Below are 23,867 nucleotides of genomic sequence, written 5' to 3' on the forward strand. Positions count from 1 at the left end.
CATGCTTTTCCTGCTAGATGGACTATTTTTGGACATCTAAGTTACAGTATAACATTAGATTATTCAGCCAAGTAAGCTCACAGACAAGTAAAAAATGGCTAATTTTTTAGAAAACTGCCTAAGGTAATAGCAGATATATAGTTGAACTTTTTGGAGTTTACAGCAGTAGTGACCAGCGCATAAAAGAGACTTTGTATTTGATTACTTACAGAAATCATATTTCACTTTGTGAATCTTTTGAAATTTTTTCAAACTGTGGTATTAGGCAAACAAAATAAATTGTACAGAGCTTTCATTTGATATATGACTTGTCCATTTAGGTACTATGTGAAGGACTTTTATTTCATATAAATATTTCAACCCAATTACCTCTAGGGGGGTGTTAATTTTCAACGTAAATGTTTTGCGGCCTTATTTTGTTATTTTAATTAAAATAAATGTAGAAGTGATGTTATCTCTGAAAAGTTCAGATTGTAAGCTTTCAAATTATACCTCATATGCGTACACTTACATGCGTATACTCATACGTATACTTTAATGTTTTAAGCGTAAACTTTTTTTGCGATATAGCACCCCCCTTTGGACCGGCCGGTGGGTCCAACAGAAGTGTTGGAATCTTGCTACAGGGTTTTAATGCAATTCTTTGTTTTCATCAAGGGAGCCTCTGGTAGAGATGGGAAAGACGGCCTTCCAGGAGGAGCTGGTCAAAAGGTGTGTATTGATCTAGTTCTCACTGTAAAACATGTTTAATGGCTTTCGTGAACTGTTAACATGCACCACTGAGAGTATTTGGCAAGTCCACATTGAGGAGGCTACCTAAGATTCTTATTTGACAGAATTGCATAAAAAGTACAGAATTTCCTTATGGAGATACATACAAAGGTTTGCACCATCATGTTTCATGCTGATCTGCACTGTCTGTTTTTAGGCTTATCCTGACAGATGGTTTTTATTAGAAAAGCTGTGCATCACCAACTTGACGCTTGACTAAATGAAAAATCTTGGATTACTTGCTTAGTTTCAGATCTTTTACACATCCATTAGTCTCTTAATGTTTACATTTAGTTCCTTTTCTCAAAGCCAGATAAAAGAATTAGAGGTGTCCCGGGAAACATGTGTTTCCATGTTTAATAATCATTATGTTGACAAAATGGGCATGCTTAAAAACTGCTTGCTTATACAACCGCTGTCTGTGCACAAAGGATTTGAAAAAAATATTAAACATTTGTCTTAAAATGTATTTGATCTTAATCATACCCCTTGCTTTAAGAGACATCAATAAGAGCTGTGGTGCAGTGGGTTGTGCTTGTGACATAAGAGTTGTTGGCTCACGGGGACCCAAGCTTAAGTCTGGCCTCATAAATAAAGAAAAACAATTTTTTTATATTTTGCCTTGCCTTAAGTTTTCAGAGTCATAATACCAAGAACAGGTGTACCTGCAAAACACATCATTGATATGATTATTTTGTTCCCAGTAGGCAGCTCTGCCCTACAAAGGCAACATACACTGAGATGTATGAATTTTTTTTCCGATTGTCTATATGTCTTACATACGTAAATGATAATGCAGTAATTAGATATGTACATGAATGTAAGCATAGTTGAGCCAAACCCATCTCACAAAACAGCTCATTGTCTAACTTCTATGAGATCCTTTTCCAGTCACCATGCTATTTTGACAAAATGTGTAGTTATTGTGTTTTGCCCGTTGCACAGCAGAGCTTCTTTAAGTACCGTGTCATTCTGTCCCAGTATCTTGTTTATTATGGATGCACACTAATATTGAATAAGGAGGAAGCTTATTTCAGAATTAACAATATTTTTTTGTCATGCACTGTCTACTATAATTGCATCTCATCTCTGAGTTGTATTGTGTATGAAAAAAATTGCACACCAAAATTCGTGCACTTTCTTTTGCAGAACACAAATGAAGATTTTTAGAAGAATATTTCAGCTGTTTGTTTAATGCAAGTGAATGGTGACCAGAACTTTAAAGGTCCAAATAGCATATAAAGACAGCATGAAAGTAATCCATACAATTTCAGTGGTTAAATCCATATTTTCAGAAGTGATATGATAGGTGTGGGTGAGAAACAGATCGATATTTAAGTCCTTTTTTTTTTTTTTTTACAATACATTCTCCTCCCGGCCCAGTAGGTGGTGATGTGTACAAAGAATGCAAATCGCTAAAAACAAAAGACGAAGTGTGTGAAATTGAAAGTGAAAGCGGATAATTATTTTAAAAAGTAGTTTAATATTGATCCACACCTCAATCCACACCAATCGTATCGCTTTTGGAGATATGGATGTATGCTTTTTGGACCTGTGTTGAGTGGTCCAAACATCATCTGCAGCCTGAAACTGAACTTTTGATCGGATTTTAGGAGTGGATGCACTTAGCTGCATAGGAAGCTATAGGATGCTCCTTTGCTCCCTATTTAGTGAATGATTTAACTTCCAGTGTGCTTTCTGTCTTCACTGGTCTCAGAACAGTTTGAAGTGCACCTTATTGTCATCCTAACTCCATATAAAACCTCGTAAAGCAACATTTTTCAGTTTATGGATGAACCCATTTATTCTCAATGTGAAAATGAACAGCAAATATATAGGAATGCATTTTCTAATGTTATGAATAGAATCGTATTGCACAGTGATAATAACAAAATAAAATATAACAAAATGTATATTAAAATGAAGCAAAATGACCCACAGATGTGTTAATGTTGAAAGTTATTCAAAATAACTAACATGTTTTTTTCTACTTTTGAGGGAATAATGTACCAAAATCCTCGTATGTGGACATCATGTTTATCAGAGCGCTGACATGCGAAAAATGAACAGATTTTTTGAAGTGCCATATCAAATGAAACTAGAGACTCTCCTCTTTAAAACCAAATTGGTTTCAATGAAAAAACTTAGAGGTTTCTTACCAGAGGAGCGCTTCAAGGAATTTGGCAGCATGTTATTGTGACATGTGACTCTGTGCGGCAGAAGTTAACCCTTTAAATGACAGTCTAGAGTTTTGTGAACAGTATTCAGTCAGTTTTTATTCATTTAAATTATGCGTTGCATATAGCGAAGCCAAAATACATCGTCCACACATATGGACACGGGGTCGCACAAGGTTAAAGGAAACAAACAAAATTCAAGGTAAATATCACTTATATCACAATATTTTTAATAGCCATCATTTCTAATCAAACTGTAATTTTGTAAAATTATGCAAAATGTGAAAATATTATTGACCTGTGTGTATTTAGTGTGTATGTGTGTTAGCTATAAAATTAGCCTCACCAAGACAATGGAGTTGGACATTTTATTTAAAAAACACTGAAAATGTCATTTCCATCTATTAAACATTGCCAAAGTCACGGTACATTTTCATGAGATCAGGCTGTTATTTCCACTACAAAATTCTATTAAACACAATACAGAACACATTGCATGACACTGTGGCGGGAATTTTCGTGACTTTCAGAAAAAAAAAAAAAATGAAACAAATCCCCTATGATGCATGTACAATTACTGTTAGACATTGTTAGTTGACAAATTAAATAAACTGGTGTGTGAAAAAGAGTGAGAAATTGTTTTCAATGAGTCTTTATTTTCTAGAAGTCCACAGTCAGTGCTAAAAGTGCTCTAAATTGAAAGAAAAAACAACAACAACAAAAAAAACACCCTTTCATTTATTCATATCATACATGTTTACAAAATTGAAATGTCAAAGAATCTGTAGTAATTATATGGACAAAGAGACAGAATTGTGTCCAAATTGGGGTCTAAAATTCTGAAACCGTAGTGAAAATGCTTTTATTTTGGATTTTTCTAATTTAATACATTTTCATTACAAATTATTGTATAGGCATAACAATTTGAGTGAAATGTTTGGCTGAAAAATGTGCTTGAATTTCAGAATTTATTAGTATTTTGTATGCCCCACAATTTCTTTATTTTACATCATAGTTTTTCTTTGTTTTTTCAAAAGTCCTTAAACTTTTTGTTCACATCTCCCAATATTTTAATGTGGCCTCTGTCCTTTGCACCCCATTGTATATGTACAATTACAGTATATGTCTTTTTGACTGAATTTGTTTCAAAGATAAAAAGAGTCTCATATTGAGAAATGCTGATGTTTGTCTCTTCAGGGTGACCTCGGGCCACCTGGAATTCCCGGACTGGACGGAAGAGAAGGACACCCTGTGAGTATATCATCAACCTGTTAAGATCATTGCCAGGTGTATTTGATGATGAACTGCATTGAAGAGCAAGCTATTGGATAATATCAGACAGCATTAAAGCAGAGAAGCTCATTAGCATCTAACGTTCCAGTTTGGCTGACTGAATAGACATGAATTTTACAACGTATTGCTGGTAAATTCTTTGCACCTGGGCTGGGCAGATGAAGCTTTCTGTGTAGCCTGAGGAGAAGTGTAAGTGACTCAGCAGTCAGTGTGGCTTAGCAGACTCGTGCTGGCAGCTGATCTCATCTGTAGAGAGAAAGGTCTTAATAGCCACAGTTTTGTGACCCAACTGGGAGAGAATCTTGAAAGGCTGCTAACTGGAGCCATCTAGCTGATGTGATGACAAACAGCAAACAGGAGAAAGTTATACAATGTAATAGATAGGGCAGCACTTGTTAGTGCATTAGCAGAGTAACAGTAACCCATAACACAATAGCATTAGCCCACACCACAACAGAATTAATATAAACAAAACATTTGCAAATGCTGCACTTTAAAACAAATTCCCAACTTGAGTGCTTTGGATCACTGAGGGAGGTAAAGTTACCTAATTTGCATTCAGTGGTTCACAGTCTGTTATTTATCTGAGAAGCATGCTCTCCAACCACATGCAAAATGTAGGGCAGCGCTCATAGCCAAAAAGGACAAAGACTATTGATCTGTTAAACATGAAACAAAGCTAGAAAAGGAAAGTTTGACTATATTGAATGTTGGCTTGACAAAGTATTGTCTGAAAGTTTATAAAAGCCTTAAATATTGAAGATTATTTAGGACTGATATAGTTGAATACTCTAAAATATTAACTGCATTAATGGCACTTGGCTTTCTATCTAGTTCTTCCTAAGATAATTGGGATAAATACCTAGATTTTAAGTGTTTCTCAATAAAGTTAGCATTGCTTCAAGTAGTGCCCTATGGAAATCTATTTTATTTTTCCCTCAAATCCCATGTTTTCCTTTTTTTTCTTCTGAATTCCATGTTTTTATTAATTTGATTAGACACTATTTTGATGATGAAATTTGTATTCACTTTCATCATCAAAATAGTGTCTAATCAAATTAATTCATAAACATTTAACTAATAAAAATAGAGCAATTTATTTTCAAGCAAATAAAGATCCTCACAGCATAATCTAAAACATAGCATTGGTCAACAGTTTTTTTTTTTTTTTTTTTTGTTAAATAAAGTGCTGCACAACAGAGCATCGCAGTATAAATTAAAACATTACTAAAAAATTGTATTCAGAACAACAGCACTCTTGCTTGTGATGGATTGCTTAAATATATAAATTGTTATTGTTATTATTATTATTATCACAGTGAATATTACATTTTACTATACCGTTGTAATACATTTCTGTCGCAATTTCTTTAATTTCACGTGTTTTGTTGAATCAAGGTTTTATTTTATTTTTATTAAGTATTTTCAGTTTCCATGTGTTTTTGATGGTAGCTTCACACCTTGCGGTTATGTATATGGCCCAGTATGTTTTTTTAAGTCCAAATGCTGCAATTAATTAATCTTAAGTATATAGTCTGCATGTGCTGTATGCTTCACATTGAATGAGTGACCAGGGGCACCGTTGGGATTTTTGGGCTCCCCTGACAACTTAGTACTGTGGGCCTTATATCTCATCAAATCCGTTTTTTTTTTTTTTCATAAACATTATAATTTTTAATAAATTTAAATATAAGTATGATTTAATAAGAGACACAAAATTTAAATATGAATAGTTTATTAAAATAACTTAAATGTTGCATTTAATAGAAATAACTACAGTATACATAATAATACATATTGGAATGTTTGATCACATAATTTATGTAAGTTGGGAATGTGCTTGTAATAGAAATGTTGGTTTTTTTATGTTTAACGTGTTGATTTAAGTTATTTCTTGGAACTTTTGAAGGCAAACAAAACCAGATTTTCCCCCTACAATTAGAGAGCATTAGAACAGAACAGATTTTACAAAGTAGGGAAACTGATAGCTTGGTCCATAATTCATGGAGGTACTTTTACTGTTGCAAGAATTACCACAGGTTAAACCATTGATAGCTCGTCATTAACTACGTTTCCATCCAAGGATTTTTTGCGAAAAATATTTTAGCCCATCAAAATAAAGCTGATGGGGAGTCACATGGCGCCATGCAAGGCTCGGATGTGTAAATAGCGAGCTCTGTGCACTTTGCTAGTTTTTAATTATTTTTATGTCATAAACCGGTGAGATTCAATACACCCTGCTACATAACTGTTCTATGAATTCAACATGGCAAAGAATTCAAAATCCTCAGGCCCTGTAGATATTAAAAGACACCTACATGCTTAAGCTGATACCTCAGACAGGCCCGCAGACCAGGGACTTGGTTTGGACGGTGCGGTGGGAGAAATCCAGCGGCAACTGGCGAGCATGTCTGTGATGCTTACGAAGGTTGTTGCTGACCTGGAGAATCTCGCTGTAATACGTTGATCGATTACGGCGATGGAGGCAAAATTCTCTGAGTTGGTTACAAGATTGTCGGACGTTGAGAGGTGGATCGATTATCTTGAGTCATCAGAGAGGGAATTAGCTGCTAATCCGCTAGCAACCAAGACAGACTTGGAACGCATTCGGGAAAAACTGGAGGATTTGGAGAATCGTAATCGGTGAGACAACGTCCGAATTGTTGGAATTCCTGAGCATGAAGAAGGCCGAGATATGGTGAAATTCCAAGCTGCTGGCACCCCTCATGATATATAGATATAAAAGTTATTCTAATTTTGACCCTTTAATAAAAAGATTTTCGAGCGATGTGGGCAGGTGGGCTTCATTACATTTATCGATGATTGGGAAGGTTAATTTTATTAAAACTATCTGCTACAGTCACTCCCTATAGATGCTCTTATTTCAAGCAATTTGAGAGCATAGCAAAGTCTTTCATTTGGAATGGTAAGCATCCCAGATTACATTTCAGTAAACTGCATAGGCTGATTGACAAAGGTGGGCTAGGCTTACCCAAGATTTTGTTTTATTATTATGCGTTCGGTCTCAGACATTTGGCACATTGGTTGCTTCCACCTGAAAAAGCCCCTCCCTGGTTTTGTATTGAACAGGAAGTTATTGCCCCTTTTTTGCCATTGCAAAGCCTTTCTATCAATCTAACCAAAGTTAAATTACACCCTGTTATCTCACATTTGCACTCAGGATGGTCAAAAGTGTCCAGAGTGTTTAATTTGGATATTTATCTAAATGTTGCCTCGAGCTTATGGCTGAATCCTAAACTACGTATTAGTAAGTCCCCTTTCTGCTGGTCAGAGTGGATTGTGAGGGGGGTTACTACACTCAGTGACCTATATGAGAGTAGTGTGTTGAGATCCTTTGAAAATTTGGTTCAACATTTTAGGATCCCCAGATCTCAGTTTTTTAGGTATCTATAGCTGTACCACTTGCTCTGTACTATATTTGGGAATAGCATACACCCCCCTAAAGTGGCAGATACTATGAGAGTGGTGATTACTGCTTTTGGAAAAGATCATGAGGCATCAGTGTATTACTCCCTGTTAATTCAGAGTCTGGGGGATGGAACCTCGACCACTCTCAAGAGATTATGGGAGAAAGATTTAAACTTGGAATTTGAGGAGGAAGAGTGGGCTAGGATTCTAAAAAATGCCAAGACTGCATCTAGAGTGGTGCACCTTATGCAATTTAAGATTTTACAACGGTTCTATTGGACCCCCTCTAGATTGTATAGGCTTGGTCTTAAAGACACACCCACCTGCTGGTGATGCCATTCAAAGGATAGAGACATAACCCATGTCTTTTGGCGGTGTGTTGAGATCCAGGAGTTGTGGTTGAAGGTTCAGAGTCTGGTGTGCGATGTATTAGGCACTTGGGTATAATTTTGCCCCAGACTCTGTATTTTCGGCGATGGAGCGGTCATCGACATTGAAAATAGACACATATAGAGTTGGGTCTTAACCAGTGTCATGATTGCCAGGCAGATAATTTTAAGGGGCTGGAGGTCGGCTGGAGCACCTTCCTTTCAGGAGTGGTGCTCAGAGATGGGAAGGGTGGCGGCCTTTGAGGAAGGGTCGTTTAGAAGAATGGGGAAGTACAACGGGTTCATTGAGAAATGGGGCAGGTATATGTCATTTATGGATGGGTGATTATTATTATTTTATTTTTTGTTTGTTTATTTATTTATTTATTTTTTGTGTGTGTGTGTGTCTATATAATTTGCGACCACTGGGATGTTGTTGGGGCCAGGGTGGGGGATTGGGAGGGGTAATGGTGGGGGTTAATATTGATTCTGTGTATATATGTTTTGTTTTTACTTTTTCACACTGTTTTTTTTTTCTTCTTCTTTTGTTTGTTTTGTAATGCAGCTAACCTATATAGCTGTCAGTGACGTGCACAGATCTTAGCAGGGACAGGGGCAGAAGGATAAATTATTTAGTTAATTTTTTTAATGAGTAGTAATTATAAATACTTAACTAATTTCTTTGCTTTTTGAGTATTTAACCATTTTCTTGTATATACAGTATATACTGTACATCATTTAATAAATGTTTCCTTTATCACAAATAATAGCCTGTTCTGTTATATTTCTCACAAAAAGCACCGTGGTAATACACTTGTTTATTTATTTATTTTCAGACATGGTCTGTGATAACCCCATGTTTTTGACATGTGTCATTGTAAAACACTGGTGTTTTTTTAAAGTACTTTGGAGTATCATGACAGTATCATGAAATATGAACACGATCAATCATTCAGTACCATTGCATTACGCTGCTAACGTGGTGCGCGGTGCGAAGGTCACTTCACTTCACTTTTATTGTCACACAACCATATACACAAGTGCAATAGTGGGTGAAAGTCTTGGGTGCAGTTCCGAGCAACATAGCAGTCATGACAGTGATGAGACATAGATGAGACATATACAATAAACCAGTTTACAATAAACAGATTTACACATCACAATGTACATATCTAATATACACATAATTACACACAACACAATATACAGATAATAATATACAATATACAGTATACAATACATCCAATATAGAATATTGTACAGTATACAATACACACAATATAGAATACACATAAAATATAGAATACACATTATACAATAAAAATAGAATATATAGTATATATAAAATATACAGTAGGTTGTATTGTACTGTACTGACATTCAGGCTGTTGGTTGATAGTCAGTTGCCAGTGTGTTGTTAAGAGAGAATATAATTTAAGACAGTCCAGTGTGAGATAATAAGATTAATAAAGTGCAGTGCTGATGTATATTGATCGTGAGAGATCAAGAGTTCAGAAGTCTGATTGCTTGGGGGAAGAAGCTGTCATGAAGTTGGCTGGTGCGGGTCCTGGTGCTTCGATACTGCCTGTCTGATGGTAGCAGTGAGAGCAGCCCATGGCTTGGGTGGCTAGAGTCTCTGGTGATCCTCTGAGTTTTTTTCGCACACCGCCTGGTATATATGTCCTGGAGGGAGGGAAGCTCACATCCGATAATGTGTCTGGCAGTTCGCACCACCCTTTGCAGGGCTTTGAGGTTGTGGGCGGTGCTATTGCCGTACCAGGCAGTGATGCAGCCAGTCAGGATGCTCTCTACATTGCTGGTGTAGAACCGTGCGAGGATGTGGCGGTTCATTCCAAACTTCCTCAGCCATCTCATGAAAAAGAGGCGCTGATGAGCCTTCTTCACACGGCCTCAGTGTGGACGGACCATGTGAGTTCCTCAGTGATGTGTACATCCAGGAACTTGAAGCTGCTGACTCTCTCCACCGGTGCTCCATTGATGGTGATGGGACTGTGTTCTCTGTCTTTTCTCCTGAAGTCCACCACAAGCTCCTTTGTCTTGCTGACATTGAGGGAGATGTTGTGCTCCTGACACCTGCATGTCAGAGTGTGCACCTCCTCTCAGTAGGCCGTTTCATCAATGTCAGTGATCAGACCTACCACCGTCGTATCATCAGCAAACTTCATGATGGCATTGGAGCTATGTGTTGCCACACAGTCATGTGTGTACAGGGAATACAGGAGTGGGCTGAGAACACAACCCTGCGGGGCTCCAATGTTGAGGGTCAGTGATGAGGAGATGTTGCAGCCCATTCTTACCACCTGGTGTCTGCTTGAAAGGAAGTCCAGAATCCGGCTGCAAGCAAGCTGTTTAAGCACAGAGCCCGGAGTTTCACATAAAGCTTGGAGGGCACTATGGTGTTGAATGCTGAGCTGTAGTCTACAAACAGCATTCTCACAAAAGTGTTTCTTTTTTCCAGGTGGGAGAGAGCAGTGTGTACATTAGATGCAATGGCATCATCAGTGGAGCGATTGTTGCGGTAAGCAAACTGCAATGGGTCCAGTGATGGAGGCAGCACAGAGCAGATGTAATCTCTGATTAGTCTCTCAAAGCATTTGCTGATGATGGGGGTCAGAGCAACAGGACGCCAGTCATTTAAGCAAGTGATTTTGGATTGCTTTGATACAGGCACAATGGTGGACTTTTTAAAGCATGTCAACAGACAAGGAGAGGGAAAGGTTGAAAATGTCCATAAAAACACCAGCCAGTTGGTTCTAGAAAAGGAACATCATGTATCTGCCATTTTAGATTCTGGGGCTGCAGGTAACTTTATTGACCTGGGTCTCACCATGAATCTAAATCTGTCTTTTGTCCCCTGTGTCCCTCCTTTACATGTATCAGCGCTAGACGGTTGACCTCTGGGAACTGGCAAGATTCAGCAAATTACTCAACCCATTTGTTTTCAAGTGGGCCTTCTTCATTATGAGGAGATTCAGTTTCTAGTCACTCATTCTCCTAAGGACTTGATTGTCCTTGGCCTGCCATAGCTGAGACACCACAACCCTGAGATCTCATGGAGAGATGGACAAATCACTCGTTGGAGTACTTCCTGTTTCCAGTCTTGCATCAAAATTCCTGAACCCATCTCTCTTCCTCCTGTAAGCACCACAACTATTCTCACTGAGAGGGAGACGTCGAATCTACCACACGGTTATTCGTATCTCCAGGAGGCATTCAGCAAATTTAAGGCTACGCAACTTCCTCCACACCGTTCATGTGACTGTGCCATTGACTTTCTGCCGGGCGCCTCTCCTCCACGTGGACAAATTTACCCCTTATCAGAACCAGAAACTAAAGCTATGGAAGAGTACATATTGGAGTCCTTGGAAAGAGGGTTCATTCGACCATCCACTTCTCCTGCTTCTGCTGGTTTCTTCTTCGTAGGAAAGAAGGATGGGGGTCTTTGTCCATGCATTGACTACCGAGGTCTGAACACAGTCACCATCAAATATTGCTATCCTCTCCCCCTGGTACCAGCAGCATTAGAGCAGTTACGATGTGCCAAGATCTTCACCAAACTGGATCTTCGTAATGCCTACGACTTAATCCGCATTCGGGAGGGGGATGAATGGAAGACTGCCTTTTCTACACACACTGGCAACAACGAATACCAGGTGATGCCATTCAGACTTTCCAACAGTCCATCTGTCTTTCAAGCCAATGTACATTTTTCGCGATCTTTTTGGTAAATGGGTTATTGTCTACATCGATGACATTCTGATATACTCTTCTTCCCTTGATGAACATGTTCAACACATCAGAGTGGTACTTAACTACCTTGTTCAACATCAACTGTATGCCAAGATGGAGAAATGTGAGTTTCACCAAACAACCATCTCTTTCCTGGGGTAAGTCATCTCCCCCAAGGGGGTCACCATGGACTCTGCTAAAGTGCAAGCCGTGCTGCAGTGGCCACTACCTGTGTCTGTCAAGGAACTACAGCTCTTCCTTGGTTTTGCCAACTTTTATAAATGTTTCATCCAAGGTTTCCGCTCGGTTGCTGCTCCACTCACCTCGTTGCTCCGTGGAAAAGCTCTGAAACTAATCTGGACACCTTTTGCTTGACAAGCCTTCAATGATTATAAACAACGCTTTACGACTGCACCCATTCTCCATCATCCAGACCCCACTCGACCCTTCATGATGGAAGTGGACGCCTCTGATTCGGGAGTTGGTGCAGTACTCTCTCAACGACAAGGATCTCCCGCCAAACTCCATCCCTGTGCCTTCTACTCATGCAAGTTGTCAGCTGCTGAGAGAAATTATGATGTTGGCAACCATGAACTTTTGGCCATGAAAGTGGCCTTCAAGGAGTGGAGACATTGATTAGAGGGAGCTCATCATCCTTTCCTGGTCATCACGGATCATCACAACCTGGAGTACATTCAGTCGGCTAAACGACTAAATTCCCATCAAGCCCGATGGTTCCTGTTTTTCTCCAGATTTGATTTCACCATTACCTTTCGACCTGGCTCCAAGAACACCAAAGCAGATGCCCTGTCCCGCATTTATAGTTCCACTAACTGCAACAACCCCGTGACACAGATAATCCCACCAACCCTCATTGTCACTCCCGTACAATGGGACATAATGGCCGACATCACCCAAGATCAGAATCAAGAACCCAGTCCCACTGACTGCCCTCCTGATAAAGTCTTTGTTCCCAGATCCTACGCAACAGAGTTCTTCAGTGGGTTAATGACTCAGCCTGCTCCGGGCATCCAGGCGCACAAGCTACTTGCAGGTTAGTGCAAAACCGGTTTTGGTGGGAGAACCTAGCGACAGAGGTTGCTGACTATGTTAAAAACTGCAATTTTTGTGCCACCTCTAAATCTGTTGGACAGCTCCCATCTGGTCTCCTTCAGCCTCTGCCTGCCCCTCGGCGTCCTTGGTCTCATATCGCAGTGGATTTCGTCTCCCAGGGTTTCAATACCATCTTAACTGTGGTGGATCGTTTTACTAAAGCTTGTAGATTCATCCCTCTGCCCAAGCTTCCCTCATCTATGGAATGTTCTGAGAACCTGTTCCAGTATGTCTTCCACTTCTATGGCCTACCAGAAGACTTTGTCTCCGACCGTGGTCCTCAATTCACCTCCCGAGTCTGGTCTGCATTCTTCAAATTGCACAACATCAATGTGAGTCTAACCTATGGATATCACCCCCAATCTAATGGACAAGCTGAATGCCTTAACCAAGACCTAGGTAAATTCCTCCGGGCTTACTGCCAAATGAATCAGCACGACTGGAGCCGCTTCATTCCCTGGGCCGTATATGCTCAAATCTCCCTGTTCAAACCAGCCACTGGAACCACTCCTTTCAAGTGCATCCTATTTTTCAACCCCCACTCTTCCCTTGGTCCGGGGAACTGTCCAATGTACCTGCAGTCAACGACTGGATGTGGTGCAGTGAGGCTATCTGGGATCAAGCTCACGTCCACTTACAACATGCTATTCGCCGACAGAGGGGGCAGGGCAGTCTCCATCGGCGGCCTGGCCCCAACTATGCACCAGAGCAGTGGGTTTGGCTGTCAACCCGAGATCTTTGTCTTTGGCTCCCATGCAAGAAACTAAGTCCCAGGTATGTTGGCCCATTCAAAATCATTCGTCAAATCAATCCTGTCTCCTTCAAGCTTCAACTCCCTGCTAATTACCGTGTTTCCTCCACCTTTCATGTCTCCTTGCTCAAACCTGTGGTGCCTCCGAGAGAGGAGGGCTCTCAAGACCCCCAGAGACCCCTTCCATTCCTCATTGATGGAGAGGAGGCTTTTTGGGTACACAGACTCCTGGACTCTTGATGCCGGGGTTGGACTCTCCAATACTTGGTTGACTGGGAGGGCTACGGCCCTGAGGAGCATTCCTGGACCAACTCTGAGGACATTCTGGACCCTGCTCTCATCTCTGAATTCCACCACAATTTCCCTAATCGTCCCGCTCCCAGAGGTCATGGTAGACCACAATGCAGACAACCTCCTCGCGTCAGGAGCCGCTCACGGGGGGAGGGGGGGCTCTGTTACACCTGCAGCGCCTGCTGCCTCTCCTGGTCAGAAGTCGCCATCTCCAGAATTCTAACTGCTACTCACGAACTACATTTCCCATAATCCTCCGCTCAGACTGATTACTCACTCACCTGTTTCATATCATCTCTGTCTATTTAAGTTCCCTGTTTACATGCATTCATTGCAAAGTCTTGTTCTGCCTAGTCTGCAGTTCTGAGCGTTATTACCATTCCTGCTTTTCCTGTGTTTTTGACTCCTGCCTGTTGATTGTATTTCCCTGCCTGCTTGTGAGTTTTTGGACCTATTGCCTGTTTACTGGATTACCCCTCTGTCTCTCGGATTCACTTGGTTTGCATTTCTTGGACTGTCTCCTGTTTACCGAACCCTTGCCTGTTTTGACGTATATCCTTTTGTTTGCTGCTTTGTTGTACTGTTCATACTTTTATTAAACTGCACATGGATCTTAACACTACTGCCCCGGCATCTTCGCTACAGGGGCGAATTCAAAACTGCATTTTTTGCTTCCTTGAAGGGCGCTGCTGCGGGATGGAATGCCACTCGAATGCTCATTCAAAACAGAAGTGAGAAAATTAATCTTTTCTCAGAGGGCCCTTCCACAAGACTGTTAGTGAAGGGTACATTCATACAGTAATGCCATATTTCCTTCAGAGTACCCACTTCAAGGGCTCTGCAGTTCATAGTGAGTATAGGGCATAGAGAAGATCACTTGCGATTGGAATCCGCCCCCAGTCTGCTGTAGCGCGTGCTCTTAAATGCACCTCCATTTAATTTTCTTTAATATGCCTGCGGTTTACAAAGAAATCTTATAATAACACATTATTACTGTTATTGTGAGGTTATGATGAGATTTTAATTAAGTTTTATTTAACTATTTTAATTTAATTATTAAAATTTCTGCCCTTTTTCTGGGCGACCAAAAGGGCACCTTTAGATTTGTGAACGAAATGGGCAAGGGCTGGCACCCTTGCTACCCCCGTTCTGTGCACGTCAGTGATAGATATATTATATTATATTATATTATATTATATTATATTATATTATATTATTATGTTGTATTATACAGTAGTAAAATATTTCTGCTTTAAATTCTTCACTTTCACATATTATTTTAAGGCTCCCCGATTAACACTCAAGCCCTTATTTCTCATGAAGGAAGACTTTGAAATTCTATTTCTTGCATTTTATAAACTCCACAGAAATAAAGTAGTCACTGTGTGTCATTAACACTTCGTGAATGAACCTGCAGTGACAATGGACATTTGCCATTACATGGCCGTTAAATTTGTCGTAAAACCGGAGCACTTTGCATTCATTATAAAATGAATAAGTTTATACCTCGTTTATATTTTCAGGGGAATTTGGCGTGAGCCTCTATAGTTAGTGCGCACATCAGAGTGCTTGAGAAGCGGTACATCTTCACGTGATCTTAAGAGAGCTGTGGGTGACGTCCACGGTGGGGTTTCATGAGATGCTCGGAGTTCAACTGAATGAGACACAAATGCGTTTTCCTGAGCGCTCATGCATGCAGGGAAAGAGGAGGCTGAATCCGGCTCCTTAATCAACTGCTTTTTATTCAGTAAAATGGTCTCGGTGCTTCGACACTACACAACTCAATCACTGGTGAGTGAAATGTTAATATTTACTTGCCAGTGGCTAATAACATACATATTTTCGAAATTTACTCTCATATGCGAGTGATTTACTCGCAATGTAGAGGGCTGTATTTTTAACAAAAACTATTGTGAAAAACTAAAAACAAAAATGAATAGTCTGATGTAATTAATCTCCCAGGCCTGATTTTAGACTTTTGGTGTATTCTGTTAAAAACCCAATTAGATAAGAAGTGACATCTGATTGACATGTTAAACAATTAATCACAGTTTGCTTATTGCATCTGAAGATAAAGTGTCATGTTTATTGTCTTAGATGAAATGATTTGTGTTTACTAAAACTTATGCTGAAATGAAATGGCAAGGAAACTAAAACTAGTAATTTCCCAAAGATACAACAAAATAAAAACTCTTTATTATCAATAAACTAGAGACATTTTCAAAACTATAACCTTGGACCATGCTGCACAATCCTCAAAAGCAAGAAATGTAAGATCTAAACTGAATTTGCAAAACATGATAGCCAAGTTTAGTTTTAACCTCTTGTTCTGTTCTTTTCCAAGATCATTTTCAATGACGTTCGAATTAATGTCCTCAAATCTAAGAAAAGTTTCCATGTTCTTTTACTGGTCCCTGCAGAGCAAAACCAGACCAAACATCTGCTTCTGCTTTTAATGAAAAATGCAACAAAAAGCTATTTCAAGGCGGCTTTGTGGGATGTAAAGTCTTTGTTTACAATTGAGGTTATTCACAGACCACTGGACCGACCATCACTTTTGTATTTATCCTCTCAGGAGGCTATATATATGATTACTACCATTAGTCTGTAAACTACAAATAATCTATGTACTTATAACATACTGTATATTCCCTCTGTGGATCATGTTCTAGGCCCTGATCAAGAAGTGTCTGCCAATATCAATTAAAAGCATCAACATATGCGGCACTGACCTCTAAACATTGAACTTGGCAACAGCTGCGTAAAATGCTTATGCATTGATTCTTGTTTGGCTCCAGTTTTCAGGGGGCACAACTCCTGGCACATGAAATCCAGACAGCTGTTTCTCACTTTCTCACAGACCTACAGCACTGAATATATAGTATACAGAGAGAGACATTTCCATAATCAGAATAACACTTGTGTTAAAAATGTAAAAAAAAAAAAAAAAAAGAGAACACAATGTGGTACTGTTCTTTACAAGATTTTTGATTACTAAATGATATTTGGTAAATTGCCTAGTTGGAACATGCTGACATGTGGTTTGTGCCAAGATATGGCTTTCTGCTTAAAAAGAAAAGAACTTTTGGGTCAATGACAAATAAGGGTGTCAAAGAAGAGGAAAAGAAAAAAATCTAGTTTAAAATATTTGTTGTTGTTGGTAATAGAAATGTAATCTTTGTATTCATATTGATTTCATGTAAAAATAATAATAATAATAAAACAAAAATCTTTTTGCAGTTATACAATTCTGAAATTATTCCCCACAAAAATATCAAAAAGAAATGTGAAAACATGTTAATCGTAGATGAGGTGTATTCAAGTCATTGGCTGTACATTATGAACTGTACTTAGGGGCCAATTTAGATACTTTAGCCCTTGTTGTTTTTGTTCTTGAAATTGTTTTACTCCCCAATGAGAGTCTATGGCAGTCCTATGAACTGTACATAGATAAATTATTACATTTGGAACACTGATAGGGGTGGACATAAATAGGCTCCTGACAATGTTCAGAGTCTCTAGGCTCTACAGCACCACCACCAGTTCAAAAATTCTGATTTCTTTTGCTTATAACTTTTGAACATTTTGTCCAAAAAAGTAAATTGTTTTTATTGTTGTTTTATCATTGTTTTATCGTTTTGTTTTTTTCACTTAGTGCGATTTGCACAAAAAAATGTCTCAGGTGATCTTTAGACAAAGCTGCACAGAAACGACTGAGAATAATTTAGATTTTCTGCTGAATGAAAAGTTACACCAATGCCAAGTTAACAATGTTTATGTAAAACAGGATGAAAGGCTGTATCTTGGCAATGATTTGGATCTATTGAAATAACACTTGGTATGCTTCTTTAGGACCATGATCTAGGGGTATACTGCAAGTTTGGTGATAGTGCCTGCTTTGACTGGACGAAATGAGTACAGGGGGTAGCAGAAAAACTGTTTTTGCTTCAAACATTTAAAATGGTGGAAATTCAAATTCAAAATGTTTGTGTGTGTGTGTGTTGGGGGGGTGGTAATATGGCTAACCCAGACAGATAAGGGTTTCACTGGATTCTGCATGACCCAAGGAATAAGAAGAAACCAAAGGAATGACTTTAGGCCCAATTATTTAAAAATGATTTAAGCAATAAAAGCATTTATATGGAATTTTAATATCTGTTATTATCTGTTATTATCTGAATTTTTATATGCTGTTGGTCCTCCGCGTGCCACCAAAACAGGGCCGACCTGCCGAGGCGTGGACTCTACAAGTCCCCTGAAGGTGTCCTGTGGTATCTGGCACCAAGACATTAGCAGCAGATCCTTTAAGTCCTGTAAGTTGTGAGGTGGAGCTGCTGTGGATCGGACTTTTTGGTCCAGCGCATCCCACAGATGCTCAGTTGGATTGAACTCTTCATCATGTTCCTCAAACCATTCCCGAACAATGTGTGCAGTGTGGCAGGGCACATTATCCTGCTGAAAGAAGCCACTGCCATCAGGGAATACTATTGCCATGAAGGGGTGTACCTGGTCTGCAATGTTGTTTATGTAGTTGGCATATGTCAAATTGACGTCCACATGGATGGCTGGACCCAGGGTTTCCAGCAGAACATTGCCCAGAGCATCACATTCCCTCCACTGGCTTGTCGTCTTTCCACAGTGCATCCTGGTGCCATCACTTTCCCAGGTAAACGGTGCACACGTACACGGCCGTCCACATAATATAAAAGAAAACGGGACACATCGGACCAGGCGACCTTCTTCCACTGCTCCAAGGTCCAGTTCCAATGCTCGCCTGCCCATTGTAGGCGCTTTTGGCGGTGGGCAGGGGTCATCATGGGAACTCTAACCAGTCTGCAGTTACGCAACCCCATATGCAGCAAGGTGCAGTGCACTGGGTGTTGTGACACATTCCTCCCGTAACCATCATTAAAAAATTTTGGTGACTTGTGCTACAGTAGATCTTCTGTCGGTTCAGACTAGACGGTATAGCCTTCACTGCCCTCTCGCATCAATGAGCCTTGGGCGCTCAACACCCTGTCGCCGGTTTGTGGTTTGTCCCTCCTCAGACCACTGTCAGTAGGTGCTCACCACTGCTGACCAGGAGCACCCCACAAGCCTTGCCGTTTCAGAGATGCTCTGACCCAGTCTTCTGGCCATAACAATTTGGCCCTTGTCAAATTCGCTCAGGTCTTTACTCCTGCCCATTTCTCCTGCATTCAACACATTGACTACGAGAACTGATTGTTCGCTTACCATCTAATCTACCCAGACCTTGACATGTGGCCATGTTAGGAGATAATCAACATTATGCGCTGTGACTGCGAGATCAGAAGGGTACTTGTTTAAACCCTACTTGGGATGACTCGTAAAATGTTGCAGTTTTGGAATGCATGTCAAATCCCATTTGTATGTCCTTTGGGCTGTGATTAGAGTCAAATACAGCCCTATATATATATATAATCCTGACATAAAAATGAGCGTTGTATCACTGACCATTTTATTGACAATTGAATTACTTGTTCCTGTATGCACTTGCGATTACACACATGGAGTATACACGCAATTGTCAGCCCTGAATTAAATAATTTAGTGGCTGCTGACTGATCCAAGTTGCTTGTGGTTCATTTCATGTTTAAAGGCCCTTTGATATCGATCGAGAATGTCAGCCCTGAGGTAAAGCTGCGGACTACACCACAGGCATCAGATGATAAAACGTATTGTTAGAATAACCCAATCAGAGAGCTGCGGATATTTACATGTTTTGCACTGATACCAAAATAGAAAACAGAGCTTGAGCTGCTGGAAAAGTTTGAAGTGCAGGAAATGTTTTCTGCAGATTATATGGATGCACACATCTATCAGTAAGAGGAAATGCTTAAAGAGGAAATGTGCATGACCACAGAGATACTTTAAAATGATGAAATGAAACATTTTGGCAGGGAAGCGATGTTTTGCAGTTAAACTTTACTTTCCAAAGATCTACAATGTTATGCTTTCTAAAATCTTCAAAAACAGCCATTAATCTGTGCATTGGTCTGTTTTTTGGGGATTGTGATATATACTGTTTTCTTTTTTTAAAGCATAAATCGCTTGAGATAATACATCAAACATTAGCCTAAGATAAAACTAGAGGTTTAATGGCGCTTTTTAATGGCCTGTGCAAAACTGAAAACCATGTTGCTGGGATGCTCTTTGTGGTTGCTAGGGCAGTGCTAGGTGGTTGCAAGGGTGTTCTGGGTGATTGTTATGTAGTTGCTTACCAGCTCAAATCAAAAAGCCCACACTATGATATTCTGGTCCCTAGATATGGCTCAAGTCCCTCATTTAATGTAAATCCATGGGATTCTTTCACCTGTTTAATCTAGGGCTGGGTATCAGTACGGCTTTCCAGATTTGATTTGATTCTGATTCACAAGCGCTCTCTATTTCGATATACACTGAAAAGAAAAAGGGTGTGAACCCTTTGGTATTAGCTGTTTTTTCTGCATTAATTGCTCATAAAATCTGATCTCATCTTCATTAAAGTGACAAGTATAGACAAAGCACAATGTGCTTAAGCTAACAACACACAAACAATTATAATATTTCATGCCTTTATTGAACACATCCCACAAAAAATTAACAGTGCTCTGGAAAAAGTAACTGAATCCCTAAGCTAAAGATGACAAAAAATCTAATTAGTATCAGGAGTTGTCAAACCTGGCATCCAATTAATGAAACGAGATTGGAGGTGTAGGTTAGAGACAAATAAAAGGCACTCAAACATTTTGAGTTTTCTATTAACAAGAAACATCTGCTGACGTGGACCATGCCTCGCAAAAAATAGATTTGAGAAGACCTACGACCAAGAATTGTTGCTTTGCATAAAGCTGGAAAGGTTTACAAAGAAGAGTTTAGATATTCATCTGTCCACAGTTAGGCAAACTGTCTATAAATGGAGACGATTTAGTATTGTGGCTACTCTCCCTAGAAGTGCCCATCCAGCCAAAATGACTCAAAGGGCACACCACGGAATGCTTAATGAGGTAAAAAAGAACCTTTGAGTGACAGCTAAAGACTTGAAGGAATCATTGGAATTGGATAACATCTCTGTTCGTGAGTCTGCTTTTAAGAAAACATTAACAGGCTTGGTGTCCATGTCAGGACACCACGAAGAAGCTGCTGCTTTTCAACAAAAACATTGCTGTGCGCCTGAAGTTTGCCAAAGACCACCTTGACACTCCAGAACGCTACTGAGAAAAGTTTTTGTTGACTGATGAAACTAAGGTTTAATTCTTTTAGAAGAACACTCAGTACTACATATGACGTAAAATGGGCACTGCATACCAACAGTGAAGTATGGTGGAGGGAGCATCATGATTTGGGGCTGCTTTGCTGCTTCGAGTGAAGCTCAGTTGAAGTTGGGTAATGCAGCATCGAAGTAAATCTACTACAGAGTGGCTTCAAAAAAAGAAAATCCACCTTTTGGATTGCACCAGTCAGAGCCCAGACCTTAACCCAATAAAGAGCCATTCACACCAAACATCCTAAGAACATGTCTGAGCTGAAGAATGGTCCAAAATTCCTTCTGAATTTTGTTCAGGTCTAATCCGTAGCTACCTGAAATTCTTGGTTGAGGTAATTGCTGCCAAAGGAGGATCGGCAAGTTATTAAAACCTAGGGTTCACTTACTTTTTCCACGGCACTCTGAAGGTTTAATGGGATGTGTTCAATAAAGACATTAAAGATTATAATTGTTTGTGTGTTGTTAGCTTAAGCACAATGTGTTTGTCTATACTTATGACTTTGATGAAGATGAGATCACATTTTATAACCAACTAATATAGAAAACCAGCTAATTCCAAAGGGTTCACATACTTTTTCTTGCCACTGTACAATGGAAGTGAATGGAGCTAAATGTTTGGTTTAACATTACAGAAGTGTAAAGGCAGAAATATTCCTTTAACAATTGATATCGGGATAGTTCAAATGAAGATCGTGATTATCGATTTTCAAAGTTTGATCATAGTTTTATTGTCTGTCTGTTTGATTGCTTAGTAAAATAATAATAACACTCCTTTCCTCAACCAGCCACATGATACTGGGTATCATTCATGTCCATAGCACAAACGGTAAAGTGACAAAATGTAATATTTTGGGTTAAGGGCTTATTTAAATTTTAAACTCAAAGTTTATTCAGTTTAATATAATGTATTATAATTTAATGGTGAGCCATTTAATCATTAAATGCTGAGCCATCAAACTCATCTGCAAGAGGTTGTTATACAACTATCAGAAATGTTTATTATGATAAGTAGATATGAAGGGCGTAGATGTCTTACAGCAGTGTTTAAAGAATCATGCAAAACATATTATGCACTCACTCAGTGTAATTTTCCCAACTTCTTTGTTGATCTCCCCCAAGGAAATACTATTAGACAAATGAGGCTGTTACATAATAGACAGTAAAAGAAAAAAAAATCTGTACACAATGAAAACTATTCAAGAATAGAAGGTAGTAGCCTACTAGTTAATGTTTGGAATTACCAACACATAGGTTACAGCTCCCAGTTCTTCAACAAATATCACAGTGTTTTGGTCTCTTATTTTTTGTGAATGGCCCCTACAGCTGTTTATTTTTAATACAAATTTTACTGTTAAATATTTGCACTTTAATTATAATAACAGGAATGGCAAACATTGCAGTACATTAACATTTAAAACTTTATCCTCCTACTAATTGTGTAGGTTTGCTGTTGTATCTCCGGTGGAGCTGGTCTCTATATTATAGTGTTATGTGAATTTAACAACATCCTGTTAAAACTATTACTCTCTCTCCCTGGCTGACAAAGCTTCTGGATACCCGCAGGGATGCATTTCATATGTGATTAATCCAGACATCTCATGCATGTTAGCTTCATCAGAGGCCCAGGAAACCATCTGCTGTCCTTACAGTACACTGTGTTCACCATGTACCATGGATCTAATGGCACAATTAGCATCTCCACATTCAATGAGAGGGTATTAAAATGTACTTGTTTGTGTAATAGCGCTGTCTCTAGTGGTAAACCTGTTAAAGCATTTTATAAGTCTCATTTCTCTATTGTGCACATTGTTAAACAAGAGTTTGGCAAGTTTGTTTTTGTTATTTTCAGGGCATGCCAGGTATACCTGGAAATGATGGCCTGAGAGGAATTAAGGTGATAGTTTCCTTTTTCTAATGTGGCCACTTTAGTTCAGTTGTTTAAGATTCAATTAAGATTAAAATCATAATTTTGAGAAAGTTAATTATTAGATTTAAAGTCAAAATTATGTGATGGTAAACCATAATTATGTTTTTTATCTCATAATTTAGACTTGGTATCTCGTAATTATGATTTTCTTCTGTCATAAATATGATTTACCATCTCATAATTGCGACCTTTTATCTAATTTTAATCTCATAATTTTACATTTGTATATCATAATTATAACTTTGTGTCTCATAAATATGATTGTTTCTCATAGTTATGACTTACTATATCATATAATTGACGTTTTATCTAATTATGACTTTCTATTTTATAATTTTCACTTTCTATCTCATAATTGTGATTTGTAATCCCATAATTAACTTACTATCTCAATTTTGACTCATAATTTTGACAATGTCATTCATATGACTTTGAAATTAATCATTTAGTTGCATAAATATGATTAATATCTCATAATTATGACTTACCAAAGCACTTTTTTTTCCATGTGGCTGAAATTAGCTTCCATACAAAAATGACTCTAGTATCAAAAATGAATCCTTTCTAGACTGTACAACAGAATGGCTACACCAAACATATTGAAAATGTACATGTGTTGTTTTCTTTAAAGGGTGAAGATGGTTTGCCAGGACCAAAAGGAGCCAAAGGTATACCTGGAGACCCTGTGAGTAAATCTTAATATTTTAAAGGGTTGTAAAGGATGAGGGAT

The 23,867-nt window shown here is 38.9% G+C and overlaps 1 protein-coding gene across 4 annotated transcripts in view; it reads left to right on the forward strand.

The window, feature by feature from the left end:
- The window catches only part of LOC127411725 (collagen alpha-1(XXI) chain-like), a 134,571-nt gene that overhangs the window by 86,904 nt on the left and 23,800 nt on the right, over positions 1-23,867 (forward strand). For all 4 annotated transcript variants that reach the window (XM_051647435.1, XM_051647432.1, XM_051647434.1 and 1 more), the window contains 4 exons: positions 658-711; positions 4,146-4,199; positions 23,060-23,104; positions 23,769-23,822. In XM_051647435.1, the coding sequence (XP_051503395.1) occupies positions 658-711; positions 4,146-4,199; positions 23,060-23,104; positions 23,769-23,822 (207 nt within the window). The remainder of the gene's footprint in view (positions 1-657; positions 712-4,145; positions 4,200-23,059; positions 23,105-23,768; positions 23,823-23,867) is intronic.

Source organism: Myxocyprinus asiaticus, chromosome 21 (assembly GCF_019703515.2).
Source record: "Myxocyprinus asiaticus isolate MX2 ecotype Aquarium Trade chromosome 21, UBuf_Myxa_2, whole genome shotgun sequence".
Lineage (NCBI taxonomy): Eukaryota > Metazoa > Chordata > Actinopteri > Cypriniformes > Catostomidae > Myxocyprinus > Myxocyprinus asiaticus.